General features: G+C 37.0%; 1 protein-coding gene across 1 annotated transcript; it reads right to left on the bottom strand.

Annotated features, from left to right (window-relative positions):
- Positions 1 to 1,022: 1,022 nt before the first annotated feature.
- Positions 1,023 to 12,380, bottom strand: cndp2 (carnosine dipeptidase 2). Its single transcript, XM_042506940.1, has 12 exons — positions 12,148 to 12,380; positions 9,800 to 9,877; positions 7,818 to 7,961; positions 7,583 to 7,745; positions 5,572 to 5,660; positions 4,079 to 4,279; positions 3,822 to 3,906; positions 3,536 to 3,696; positions 3,268 to 3,432; positions 1,992 to 2,133; positions 1,489 to 1,636; positions 1,023 to 1,230 (listed from the first exon to the last, which is right to left on the bottom strand). Exons 2-12 carry the CDS (start codon positions 9,857 to 9,859, stop codon positions 1,164 to 1,166), a joined length of 1,425 nt encoding a protein of 474 aa, XP_042362874.1. The 5' UTR covers positions 9,860 to 9,877; positions 12,148 to 12,380; the 3' UTR covers positions 1,023 to 1,163.
- Between the last annotated feature and the right edge of the window lie 1,306 nt (positions 12,381 to 13,686).

The following is a 13,686-nucleotide window of genomic DNA, read 5'->3' as shown; positions in this document are numbered from 1 at the left end:
TATTAAGTGATATTTATTTATTTTGTTCATTCCCTGTTAAATTGAACTATTTATGGATGGATTAATATTTCATTTGAATTTTTCTTTTCTACTTCCTGTTTTTACTGCCCATTAAAATATCAAATAATTAATTATTTTGTAACAGATATTTATTTATAGATTGGTGAATGAATTTGAGAACAAATGATGCTTGTGGTCCTCCATAATGTACACATTAGTTAGTTATTTTTATGCAAATAGTTTTATACTTTATTCAAGTACATTTTTTAATTGAGGGTTTTTACTTGTAACAGAGTATTTCTTCACTGTAGCATATACTTTTACTAGTACTTCTTCCACCCCTGATGGGATTTAAAGTTTAGTTGTATATTGACGCACTTCAGTTACAGCACAGTGGAGGCAGTGAAACAAAGGATACATTTTAATTTTGAAATGTCTCTGAGGTTATTGTGCTGCTGTTGGTACACCAGTGTCAAAAATTAACATTAAAACAATCTTAATGTGCAGTTTTCACTCTTGCAGTTTTTATCACAGTGTTTGTACTGTGTGGAACAAAGTGTTGCTCTGCACAATTCAGTCTGTGCCTTGTCCGTAACCGACCACCACTCTTCTTTTAACTGTTAAGATCCTAACACCTATAGGAAGTCTCTGACTGTCCAGAGTGTTCATTACAATGTGCATCACTTTGTGTTCCTTCAGTCATTTCATGAGTGATGAATAATCTGAAATGCGCGTCTTGTCTTGTTCAGTCATAAATATTTTTTACTAGCTCTGGTCTGTACAGAAAAAATCTGAAGAGATGACTGCTGACTGCTTAAAGACTAACAACAGATGGTTTTTTTTCAGCCTTTTTTCACTGAGGCCTTGAACACATTTAATACCTGTTTCATAACTCTTTGCTTTACAAAAAGCAGACTAACAGAAAATAAACTAACATGTTCTAGTGACATTACAGGTTATTCTAAGTACATAAGTGATGCAGTGAAAGACATTAATGAAAAAGGACAACAATACAACAATAGTAACAAAGACAAACACTTTATTATCGGCAGGGAGTGTGTATACAACTGCTAACTGTGGAGAGTAAATCATACCATAAAGGCTATGGCTCTGATAATGAGGATGGATATATTTTTACATATTACACATGATGAGACATCACTTTATTGCAGCAGGGAAACTTCATGGAAATATGCACCGAGCATCTTGATCCCTTGAACGTAGTTGGATCTGAAAATGGAGAGGATAAGACCGTGATGAGTTTTTTAATTGGTGAATAGTTCTCTTAATTACAAGCTGTAACAGATGGTCATTCATAAAAAAAAACAAGTTGTTGTGACTCATTTTAATTTGGGTGCAAGCACTTATTTTGGTGCTTTAACTATTACTAAATTCAAATTAATATACAACACAATGTGGAGGTGACAGTACTTAACAAGCCATTAACACAATATTTCCTTTGCCCTCAATTATATCATTATATCAAACCTGTTGAGCTTCTCATTCTGGGAGTGAGCTCCATCATCAGAGGATCCAACAGGAAGCAGCATGACGTTACGTCCTGTGGCCTCCTGGAAGGTCAGGGTGACGGGAATGCTTCCACCCTCACGGGTCAGGTCAGGCTCCACACCAAAGACTGGGGCAAATGGGAAGAGCCATCAATATGAGTGAAGAAAGTCAACATGAAAAAATAAAACCTTTAGGACATTAAGGACAAAGAGTAAAAAAAAAAAAATATTTTTAACTTTATCCATTACCTCTCTCTTTAACAATGATCAATGAAGTAAGGAAATGAAATTATTTCTCATGAAATTTTAAATACAAAATCAAACTGTGGATTTGTAAAAACCTCTATAGTGACTGTAGATTATAAAACAAAACTGTCTACATGGCTTGATAACAGTAGGGGTAAGTAGAAGTGTGTGTTTTGAGTTAACTGATTCTTTAGTCATGTATATTTCGATTGGTCTTGTATCATCCAGCCTCTGTACCTGTCTTCATGGCTTTTCGACCCGCCATGTAGTGCGGGTGGTTGAAGTCAGAGACCCAGGCCTTGGCTCCGTGGCCCATGGACACTTTCAGTTTGTTGGGGCTTCCCAGTTCAGCAAACTTCTTCTCCAGATGATCGATAACCTGCAGAAAAGCAAAATTTAACTGAAATCAAAGCACCAAGACAAAATTTCTCTGTCAACTGAGATCAGTGACAGAGGATCTCAGGCAAGCAAATTCATTTTCAGTATTCAGTATTTTCTTTAAATCTCTTCTTAAAACTCACTTTTATCATTTAGCCTTTACGTAACTGTGGGCTTCTTATTGTTTCATTGTTTTATTGATGTATGTATTTATTGATTGTACAGCACTTTGTAACTTGTTTTTGAAAAGTGCCATATACATAAAGCTATTATTATTATTATTATTATTATTATTATAATGACAGTTGTTGATGAGCAGCTTCAGAAGTTATCACACAAACTGCACAGACTGAAGCTCGTCTTTAGTGCTACTGAGTGGCCCACAGCGGAGGCCCAGACTAGATTTCACTGAGATTTTATCATTAAAATTGTCAGTTTTAAAACATTCCTTTGACAGCACATAAAAAAACCTTATATAATGATGGTTTATGATGTTGTACTGTATTTGATGTGGCTTATGGCAACACATTTTAATTTTTCTATAACATACCATACCATTCAATCAAAAGGCAAATACAAGAGAGTTAGCAGTACCAGTTAAATTAAATGTACTGCTTAAATGTGTCCATAATTGTGCTTCTCCTCTTTTTCTATATTACTATTCCTTGATTTTTTTTACCTTGATAACTCCTTGAAAGTCTCTGCTTTTTGAAGAGGGTTATATGAACGAGTGGTGTGATTCTTTTAAGCAGTATTTTAAGAATTATTAGGACTATTAGTAGAGGCAGAGATCATCTCATACAACGTATTGACACCATTTGTTCTGATGATCCAGCAGTGTTTTAAACCTTTTTTTAGTCATAAGGGCTGAACTGAAGTTTAGGCTGCTCTGTAAATCTGCTTTATTTGCAAAATTTTCGTTGTTGGAGCAATATTCTTTCCAAACACAGCATGTCTAAGTGAGTCATCTTTGTGACAAACTACCACAAAGGGATTTGAGTGGTCAGCAGAGTTTTAAAATCCACTGTCATAGTGTTAAATATTTTCCACACCTCAACCTTAGTGGTCATCTAGTTGCATGAATATTACCATATGACTGGATTAGACTCAGAGTTAATATATTTCAGGGTCCTACCTGCTTCTCAACAACTTTGGGGTCCATGTCGGGGACGAGGCGGATGGAGAACTTGCCGATGACCTTGCGAGGGATAACAGTCTTGGCTCCTGCATCAGAGAAAGCTCCCTCAATACCGTGAAGAGAAAGAGATGGATACCTCCAGCGGTGCATCAGGATTTTCTCCTACAGGACAAGTTTGAAGAACAATATAGCCGGTAAATTAGATTATTGCAGCATTTTTATTTCTATCTTTGAGTGATGTCAACAACCAAAATCAATGTCTTGCCTTGGTGTCATGCAGCAGCTGTCCGACTCCAACGTCTTTGCAGTATTCATCCAAGTCAAAATCAATTTTCTCATACAGCTTTTTCTCCTCCTCTGTCAGAGGGGCCACGTCGTCGCTTATGCCAGGAACCAAAATGTTCCCCTTCCTGTCTAAGAGGGAGCCTGTTCAGAGAGAGACAGACACAAGATTTAAACTCTCGTAAAACTCTCTAATGTGCAGGTTAAAGAAACATAATTTTGTTTTCCCTTTGAAACTACACTCAAATAATGTTATCAGCTTTACTTGCCCATGAGTGCAATCAGGTCAGTCATGGCCTCGTGAACAGAGCCACCAAACACCCCTGAGTGGAGGTCCTTGTCACCACAGTGCACCTTTAAATAAAAAAATATATATTTTAATGTGCTTTATCAAAAAACAGTTTCACAAAACTACCAGAACACATTTGTGTTATGCTGGAAAACTGCAAAAAGTAGGCTAAGTTTGGTTGGGTTTTTTTGCAGCAGTTTAACAAAAATTTTAAAAAGCTCTACAATTACACTTCACCTCAATGAAGAAGTAGCAGATTCCTCTCAGGCCGTAGGTGATGCACGGTTTGGTCTTGCCGAGCCAATAGTTGTCAGAGATGCAGACATAGTCCACGTCTTTTAGGAAGGTGTCTTTTCGAGAAAACACCAGTTCATCCAGGCCCTCAGATCCAGACTCCTCCATCCCCTCGAAGCAGAATTTAATGTTGATGGGGAGCTCCTGCATGAAGCCAGATAAGAAAAAAAAAACAAAAAAAAAAAACGTTAAAACTTTCAGATGTCACCACCAGGCTGCACTGTGCACACGTTTACAGTGGGGTGAAACGCTGGTACAAATTTAAACTCAATTTTTAGGCTGCACCGGTAACTTAAATCTATCAAAATATCCTCACAGTGCAACAAAAAATCAGTCTGGATTTGTCTGGAAAATAACTTGTACTTGTACGTCCTGATCATAGAAAATATTCTGGGTGTGTCGACTGAAGCTTCTTTAATAATGTTCAGCGTGTCCTACTACAGCATGCCATTGTTTTTCCCCCCTCAAACAAACAGCTTCTTTTGCACATTACAGTTTCAAGGAAAAGTAAAAGGTGATTTAAATCAACACGTAGCAGACGTGACCTGGTTTAATCATTAAATGATGGCTGGATAAGACACGATTACCGATTTCATGCAGAGACCTTTGAGCACTTTTCGGGCTGACAGCGGATCAGTATGAAATTACTAAATCAGCTCTGTACTTTAAGACAGATTATTCACCTCTCAGAATGATGTAAAGTCATTTTGGAAGATCACTCAATGTCACAATACCAATAAAAATACTTTACAGCAATTTTAAGTACACAACATTCCATATTTTTACTATTGTACCAACAAATTAAATCACAAAGATACAACTTTGAGCATAATATAGGGTAGTCGTAGTGTTTGCATACTATCCAAAATAAACAGTAACTATCTGCACAACCAGCTGCAGCTATTAATGTCTCAACTTGAAGCTCCATAACAGGAATCCACAACTAATCAGTGACGTCACGGTGGCTACATCCATTAAATAATAAAGTCTATTGAATGCATTTTGATGCCTTAGTTGGATCTTTTTGATCCAGCACCTGTAAGAGTTTTTTGGATATGCGTGCCATCCAGCCATTACACTGTGATGCGTGTTAATGTTTCTCATAACCACACCCAAAATGCCAAGAAATCAATAAGCAGTTATTATTATGAAACAAAACCGGTTTGTTCTCATTGTCCTCACAGTGAAAAGCGTTGTGACACTATAATCAACACTACTGGTAGGCTGGAATGTAACTGAGATCTGAGAGTGAAAATTCGTACTTAATTTTTTAAATGATTTAAAGAAGCTGCTGCTGGACCTGCAGGGAGGTTTGATATCTGTTACAGGATGTACCACAAAGTGGACCCTGCTGATTTTCTTTTTTTTTCCCAAATCAAAAATTGCACATTGAAGGGTAAAGAAAGTCAGAGATCAGGCGGTGCTGGGAACTTTACCTGGTTGATCTTCTGATAAGCCTCAATACAGTTAAACCAGGCCAAAACTGGACCCTTGTCATCAGTGGAACCTCTTCCATAGAGCTTACCTGCAAAGAGAAAACAGCATTTAAGCATAAAGCCCTGGATCTTTATTGAATTGTAGCTTCAGCAAGTTATTCAGAAGTTAACATTTTGTTTTGTCTATCTAGTGCTTTCAGCCCATTTACTCTCAGTATTGTCCTGGGGCAGGACACAGACCTGGACGAAGTGGAAGACAGATCTGTGGTGTCTGTCAGCACATTAGGTCAAACTCTTTAGCAACTAAACAACTGGATAGTAAAACACGACGTAAGCAAGAACAGCGCTGAGCAGACTGAAATGAGACAGGAGGAAGTGTTACTTTCTATCAGCTGACTATCACCAGAAAGTGCATGAGACCGTATTGGTATTAGTAGCACAAAAAAAAATCAAATAAAAATGAAGCAACCCCCCCCCCCCAGTGTACCAGTGTACCAATCCTTGTGTGAAACAATTAACTGCAAATATGTCTTAATAGTGAATCATAACAGATAACATAATCTTCATTGCTTTATCTTTAGTACAACAGCAGATGAGGAAGCTGACCTGATACATTACACAGGGTTCACACACAGTATAGTGAAGTCATTCTGTGTTGTTTAACACACGCAAAAATAGAAAGTTTAAAGAAATGATGTGGAATTTGCAGTATTGTGCAGATTTTAATTATGCAAAGTAACTCATTTGGAAATACTGTGATACCTGCCAAGTTTTTCAAAAGCAGAAGATGATTAAATGACAAGTATGAAAATTAAGTTTATCCTAAAACAATGATCATAATGTAATACATTTACAGAATAAATGCTTTGCTTGATCTCTTTTGCCTTCTGTAAAGCTGAGTGACCTGTGAGGCTTGCAGATAAGACATGATTAAGAGCGCAACTCTACCCTGAAACACGAGGTAACATGAGGCTGGACTTTGGAAACATGCAGCAAACTGTGATATGATCACAAGTACAAAGCTGATAAAAGCTCAAAGAGCATTTAAACAAGACGTTACATTTAAGTGATGATGATTAAAAACAATAAATCAATGACTATAAATAAATTTTTCCAATACTAAATGACCAGTTTCATTTTATTCTGCAGCCTGGACACAGCTAAATTATATATATATGTAACTTTTCTGCATTGAAATATCTGAAAACAACAAGACTAATGTTACATATTTTTTGAGTTAAGTACTTGCATTAAACCCAGAGAAAACTGCTAATTTAAAAAGGACAAATGTGTCATTTGGTTGCTGTGGTGTCATTTGCGCATGCATCCCGGTTGTGGTTGTTTGCCATAAGCTGTCATAAAGTGACTTTTTATGCAGTTTGAGCCACATGTTTACAAACCGCTTATTAGATCTTGGTTGTATTTAACTATATATTTTAACTGCATGAATGATTTTAGCCATCACATATCTCAATCTCAAAAGTATTCAGAGAAACAAGCCAAGTAAACATTAGCGGCGGCTCAGCTCCAGCCACTATCGTGCCAAGCAGCACTGGAGGAACACTGATTTTTAGCGTGAAATAGATTTATTCCATGTTTTTACCAATTTAAACCACAAAGTCTGTTTGGGTTACATTATTTTACTCCCAGTAAAAAGCCAGAAGAACAGTTAACGCAGAACTGAAAAACAAAAGTGACTGCAATGACGGCATCGCTCCATCTTTTGTCATTGTTTTGACTGAGAGACCCCTCATTGCAGAGAGTTAAATATTTCACACTTAACATTTTCCTTTGAGTCCGTTGGTCGTTTTTGTTTCGGTACTTTTAGTTTGCCGTGCCAAAAAAGAGAGGAAGGTGTGGTCATGACATAGAACTGGAACCAAAAAGACAGCATTCCAGTCCTCTGTCCTCCTCCGAGCTGTTTGTTCTGAACGAGCAAACTTTTCTGCATCATATTGATACTGCTTCAGGGTAATTCTGCAAAGAGAAACCAAAACAGTCCTGCTCTCACCGTCTTTCTCCACCAGAGTGAAAGGCTCTGTATCCCAGCCGTCATCAATGCTGGCTGGCTGGACATCGAGGTGGCCATAGATACACACGGTCTTCTTGCCGGGGTCTGACCCCAAACGACCCAGCACGATGGGTGGCAGGGGGATCTCCTCTCCAGTAGGAAGCTAAATTACAAAGAGTGCATTCTGTTAAATTAACCGGCACAAGGAAAGAAATGATCAACAGTACACTCTTACCTTCTGTTTGCCGATGTCCACCATCTCCACTGTTCCCCCGAGCCGCTCAATGTCCTTGGCTGCCATCTCCATCATCTTCTTGATCTCCCCGCGCTTCTCCGGCCAAGCAGACACACTCTGGACTCCCACCCAGTCTGCAAGGCGCTAGGAGACGAGAAACGATCACATATATTTCAATGTCATCTAAGAAAACATGATGAGTGTTTCCGTTTCATAAAGCATGTCCAAGTTTGAGAAATTAAAGAGGGCAGATCAGGATCAGAAAATACATATTTTTTATCGGCCTGGATCTGGACATATTGGCCATACAGATGTCTGCCGTAACCCTAAGCCTCCCATACAATGTAACTAGATGACACTCCGCCTGCGGTGCTCAAAATGCCAAAAAAAGAAAAACTAAACAGTAATGTCTTTTTCCAGAAATCATGACTCAGTTACCCAAGATAATACACAGTCCTTGTTGTGAGCAGTTTCATGAAGGAACTATTTTCTTTCTACTGAACAACACCTCCCAACCGGATCACCAGGCAGAAGGAAGTGTGCATCTACTCATGGACAAGAGGCTCGTGTTTGTTATAGCTAATAGTAAACATAAATAATATCCTCCTGTGCTGGGTGTACACACGCGAGCAACAAGTCATGCTTGTTCTTTTGCTCTGCGGCTGATAAAAAGACCAGAAGCCGCGGAATAAAACATATCAGGAAAGTTACATTTGTGCAAAGAAATTAGACGTTGGTGACGCATTTGAGCAAAACGACTGGTTTCACACAAAACTTACTATGACAAGCCTACAAGAAAGATTATTGAAGTGCAAAATCATCTCTTATATTGACAAACACCATATGTATAATTCATGGCATAATTCAACCAGGATCCAAAAATCATTTGTCTCTCGCTGTTGACTATGGTGCATTTTCCAAAATAAGGTCCCATGAAGGACACAGAGAGGAGAGGGACTTTGCCTTTCTACTGCTGTTGGGTTTTTCAAACACATTTTGTGAATCAGTGCCATTTAATTCCAATATATCTGAAATATACAGACGTCTCTACAGCCGATATCTCAAACACTCACAACAAACGCAACTCACAACAAAACTATTTAAATTAATATATAGCAGTACAGTTAAGAGGGACAATGTACTTTTTTTTATTTTGGGGTGAACTGTCCCTTTAAGGCCTTTAAAAGCTAACCTATAATTCTCTTGCTAGCATATAAAGCACTGAATGGTTTAGGCCCAAAATACATCAAAGACCTTCTAGTCCAGTATGAACCATCAAGACCACTCAGGTCATCTGGTGCAGGTCTGCTCTGTGTTCCAAAAGTCAGAACTAAACATGGAGAATCAGCATTCAGTTTCTATGCTCCGTATATCTGGAACAAACTACCAGAAAATATCAGGTCTGCTGAGAGTCTGAGCTCTTTTAAGTCAAGGTTAAAGACTCACCTGTTCACTGCTGCCTTTGACTAAAAGGCTTTTTACTTTTTAAATTTTATATTTTACTGCGAAACTCTGCACTGCAACTCTTATTTCAATATATGTGTTTTTATATTTTTGGGTTTTATCTGTTGTTTTCCCACTTGCTTTTTTTTAATCACCTTTCACATGCTTCTTTTATAATGTTTTAAATGTGTTTCCTTTCCCCCTGTTGTTGTATTTCAATGTTCTGTGTGAAGCACCTTGAATTGCCTTGTTGCTGAAACGTGCTATACAAATAAACTTGCCTTGCCTTGCCTATAAAGTCAAATCAGAGTGAATGTTTCTTAGCTCATTAGAGCTCCACAACAGCTGCAGTTAACATGTCACTGAAACTCACTGAATAAATCACAATATTGGTTTCAAGATTAACATCACTTGATCAAGTAAAAACAGACATGTGGCTCCAATCCAATCACCACAAAGAAGATAAATTCTGGAGATCTTACAAGGAATCAATTTACAGTGAATTTATTTGGTCAAATCCTGAGTCGGGATGAGTTTACCTGCACGTACAGGTCCTGGTTTTCGTCCACATACTTGAACAGCGCCGCGAGATGAGCCATCTTTCCCAGTGACAGGAGCTGCGGGTTGAACAGGAAGAGTGGAGTGAGAGTCCACCTCCAGTCCCTTTGCTGTCTTATGGAAGCACAAAAGCCACGCCTCCTCTAAAACTGCTGACTAATGCTCTCTTTACAGCCCCGTGTCATGCAACCTGGGTCAGAAAAGCAGGTTTCACTTCAAGAAGTTGAAGTGCTGTTAATTTTACAACATTATGCGCACAAATGACTTGCCCCATTACTTTGCAGATCTTATAGTTTATATAAATAACACAATAAAAAAGGAAAAAGTAGAAAATAACTGTACATTTTAGAAAGGTCCCATTATAGGAGAAAGCTCACTTCCCTGTCCTTGAGCTAAACATTTATGACATCACTTAAAAAAACCAGTCATATTTTTTTTTAAGTAACCTGAAGGGAGAGAGGGAGTTCAGTGTTTTGATGGCACATTTTTACCTGCAAAAATTTCTATACTTTTTATTACAATAACTTTATTGCATGACTCTGTTAGGCGAAGAGATGCATATTAAAGGATTTTTAAACAATTCTTTGTCAAACACGAGAAACACTCAGATTAAATAAAATCTGAGCTGTTTTATTAGAAAGTAGGGGTGGGAAAAAAAGTTGATACAGCATAGTATTGCGATATTTTGCATGGCAGTATTGTATCAATACATGTCAAGTACATCAAATACATTTTAAAAGCTTGGTAGCCTACTGGAATAATAAAATCAGTGGCTTATTCTGTTCACTAGATACATTTTCCTGTTATAAAAATGAATGTAGTGAGATAAACAGTCAAGTTTGCTAATAAATAAAACAGATGTTTTTCATTTGGGGTACATGATCTGCATTTGAACAAAGGTAATAACTGACAATATATCACAATAAGCATATCATAATTATCATCCTATAGCAAAACATTTAAAACTGCAATAAAATTGCACTGCAACTTAAGTATCGTGATAATATCGTATCGTTAGGCTTTTAGAGATTCCCATCCCTGTTAGAAAGGACTCCTTAATAAAAACTTAATCATGAAATTAACTTTGTTTAGAGGGAACTTCTCATACAAGGGATGCCGCTCTAAGTGCTTCACAATAAAAACTCAAAACAAAGGCAAACGGGACAAGATAAGGCAATAAAGAACAGCCGATGATAAACTAAATATGTAAGTGAAGGTTAAAAAGTAATAATAATACTGGTATAATTCTTAATATGATAAGTAAAGTTGATAGTGTTGATGGCAATATTTCAACTAACTGACATGTCATAGTTGTTCTACAATAATGTTGTAACATACAACTATAACACTTATTTTGTTGCAATGGTACATTCTTGAAATTAATAATAAAATATTTTCAGTGTTTTGGTGTTATTATCAAGAGTATCATTACCCTGACATATCGTTCTATTATTTTACAGCCATATCACCCAGACCTATATAAACACTCACTTCTGCTACAGAACATTGCACATCTACATGTATGTCATGCCATGAATTAAATATTGTAAACTGCACTTTTTAAAATAAGATTGTATTTCAAAATCAAAACGGTTGAATCAAGCCTGAGCTGGCAGCTGACCTAAACCAAATAGTTTCGATTTGCTACATAAATAAAACTTAACCCTTTAAATCCTGTGCTAACTGGCTCGATTTAATTCCAAAACATGGCCAAGGGAATTAAGCAACCTAAAGAGAAATGACCCAGAAATAAGCAAAAAATGAGTAAAAAGTACAAGAAAATTGCTTGAAAACCCCAAAAAGATTTAAAAAAGCGACTAAATTACCTAGAAAAGTGCTTTAAAAAAATAGTAATTCTGTTAAAGTAATTTCAAATATTAGTTCTCTTGGCATTTTACCTTAGCTTATCAAAAACCATAATTTCCTAAATCTGAAAAAAAAAATGCAATTTGCAGAATTTTTTTTTTTTTTTTGGCAAATTGCCCATTTCCTATTTCCCCATGTTTCTAAAATAAATCAACCGAATTTGCTCATGGCTCAAAGGCTGAAAATTCTGTAAAAGGTGTTTGAATTCAGAAACATAATCCAGGTTTTAAAGAGTTAAAATAAACCTGGAGCTCGACACATCGTAAATCTAATCTACCTAAATGTGAGGCAGAGCAGTCTGGTGACAGCTCAGACTGAGAGCTATTAGCTAACCGGCTAACGCTAGCTGGCTAACTTTAGGTAACACTAAACAAGCGCTGACTTTCTCCAACATATATTTAACTCTGTTTTTTTCCCCGAAACACACTAAGAAGCATTAAAACTACAAGTAAAGAGAACTCACCTCGTGTTTATTCCCGTACAGCTGATGTTCACATGTGACTCTTCTCACCTGACTGACTCTTCCTGTCTCGTTGACACGTAGTTGAAACGTGTAAAATGTTGAACTGTCCAAAAGCTTTGTTGTACGTACGAAATATCGGAGAGCAGAGAGACTTCTCTGCAAAAACTGGACACAAAATAAGTCAATTGTTTTCACGACGCAAAGAATTATGGGTCAGCGGCAGATGCTTCGTCACGTTCATCCATAAGCTCCAGAGACCGTTTGAAGAGGAGAGTGACCCTCTGTGGGGATCTGATGTAACAGCGGTGGAGGAAACCCAAACTTTGAAAGTAGCAGCCCCTCAGTAAAAAAAAAAAAAAAAACTTAGTCATGCATTTAAAATGTCACTTGAGGAAAACTAAACTAAATGTAAAAGCACTGAATTATAAACGTTTTGATGTTTATATGCCAGGCTACTTTAATCAACCAATCAAGTTGTATTTGTTTATCAATGATAAGGAAAAAATACAGCACAGATGTAATCAGTAAAACAATAAGACCTATGTGACTATGACTTGTCATTACCATTATGTTATTGTATTTTATCAAATGTATTTGTTTGCTTTTGTCTGTTTTTCTCAGACATCTTTTGTTTTTGTGTAGTTTCTCTATGAATAACAAGTTTTCTTAAGAGGTTTTATTCTGGACAACAAGCGGGGTCAGGTTTTCTGAGGTAAATGAAAAACCAAAGCCATACAAGGTGTGATATAATATACTGTAGAGGATACTGTGAATATATATCTCTGTAAAAGTTAATAAAAAATGAAACTAGTATACGTTTTAAAAGTTTAAATTAAATTATGCTGGCTGGTGTAAACAATAAGAAACGCCCAACTTAATAGTAAAAAAATTCTGAAAGATGTATTGTGCTGCAAGTATTCTGGAGTTTAAGACTGTACATCAACAGTAAAGACCCACAATAGCTTCTGCGGGATATATTTGGTAATTTATTTCAGCAAGATTTGATACTATAAGTATGTCAAGCCAATAAAAAGGTGGTGTCATGTCACCTAACACTTATAAGAGACCTGAATTTAGCTGCAGCACTACTCATCTTACACACCCAAACAGGATTCCTGTCTACTTCAATAACTTGTCATAAAACAGCTTTTGTTTTGAGCTGGCAAACTTTTTGGATCACATTGAAACAGAAAGCAAAAGTTCTGTTCTCATCACTTTCTCTCCTTGAGTGAAAGGCTCCCTTATTCAAACCATTGTAAATTTCCCCATGCTGGACAAATATAGTATTAAACAAAGGGGCTTTTTGTCACTCCTCAGGACAGATTGTCATTTGGCCAATTTTTGCCTGTCTAGTAAAGAGCAAGAATACCTTGTATCATGAAATGGTATCTGTATTCATAGTGTCCGTATGATGAATTACATCATTTGTGACCTTTTATTTGGCGTCAGGCATCTTACTATGCAGGCCTTTCCCTTTTGTGAAACCTAAATTACTCCATTTTCCTCAGCCCGGAGCTGGTCAGAGCTCAAGTTAATAGG

Source organism: Plectropomus leopardus, chromosome 18, assembly GCF_008729295.1.
Source record: "Plectropomus leopardus isolate mb chromosome 18, YSFRI_Pleo_2.0, whole genome shotgun sequence".
Lineage (NCBI taxonomy): Eukaryota > Metazoa > Chordata > Actinopteri > Perciformes > Serranidae > Plectropomus > Plectropomus leopardus.
The sequence above is the reverse complement of the archived record's forward strand: the minus strand, read 5'-3'. Positions and strand labels throughout refer to the sequence as shown.

Excerpts from the sequence above, each read along its gene's own strand:
- cndp2 (XM_042506940.1), bottom strand. The coding sequence starts at position 9,859 with ATGGCTCATCTCGCGGCGCTGTTCAAGTATGTGGACGAAAACCAGGAC. Across the intron at positions 7,962-9,799 it reads ACCAGGACCTGTACGTGCAG|CGCCTTGCAGACTGGGTGGG; the intron begins GTAAACTCATCC and ends CTCGTCTCCTAG. Across the intron at positions 4,280-5,571 it reads CTTATCAGAAGATCAACCAG|GAGCTCCCCATCAACATTAA; the intron begins GTAAAGTTCCCA and ends GGCTTCATGCAG.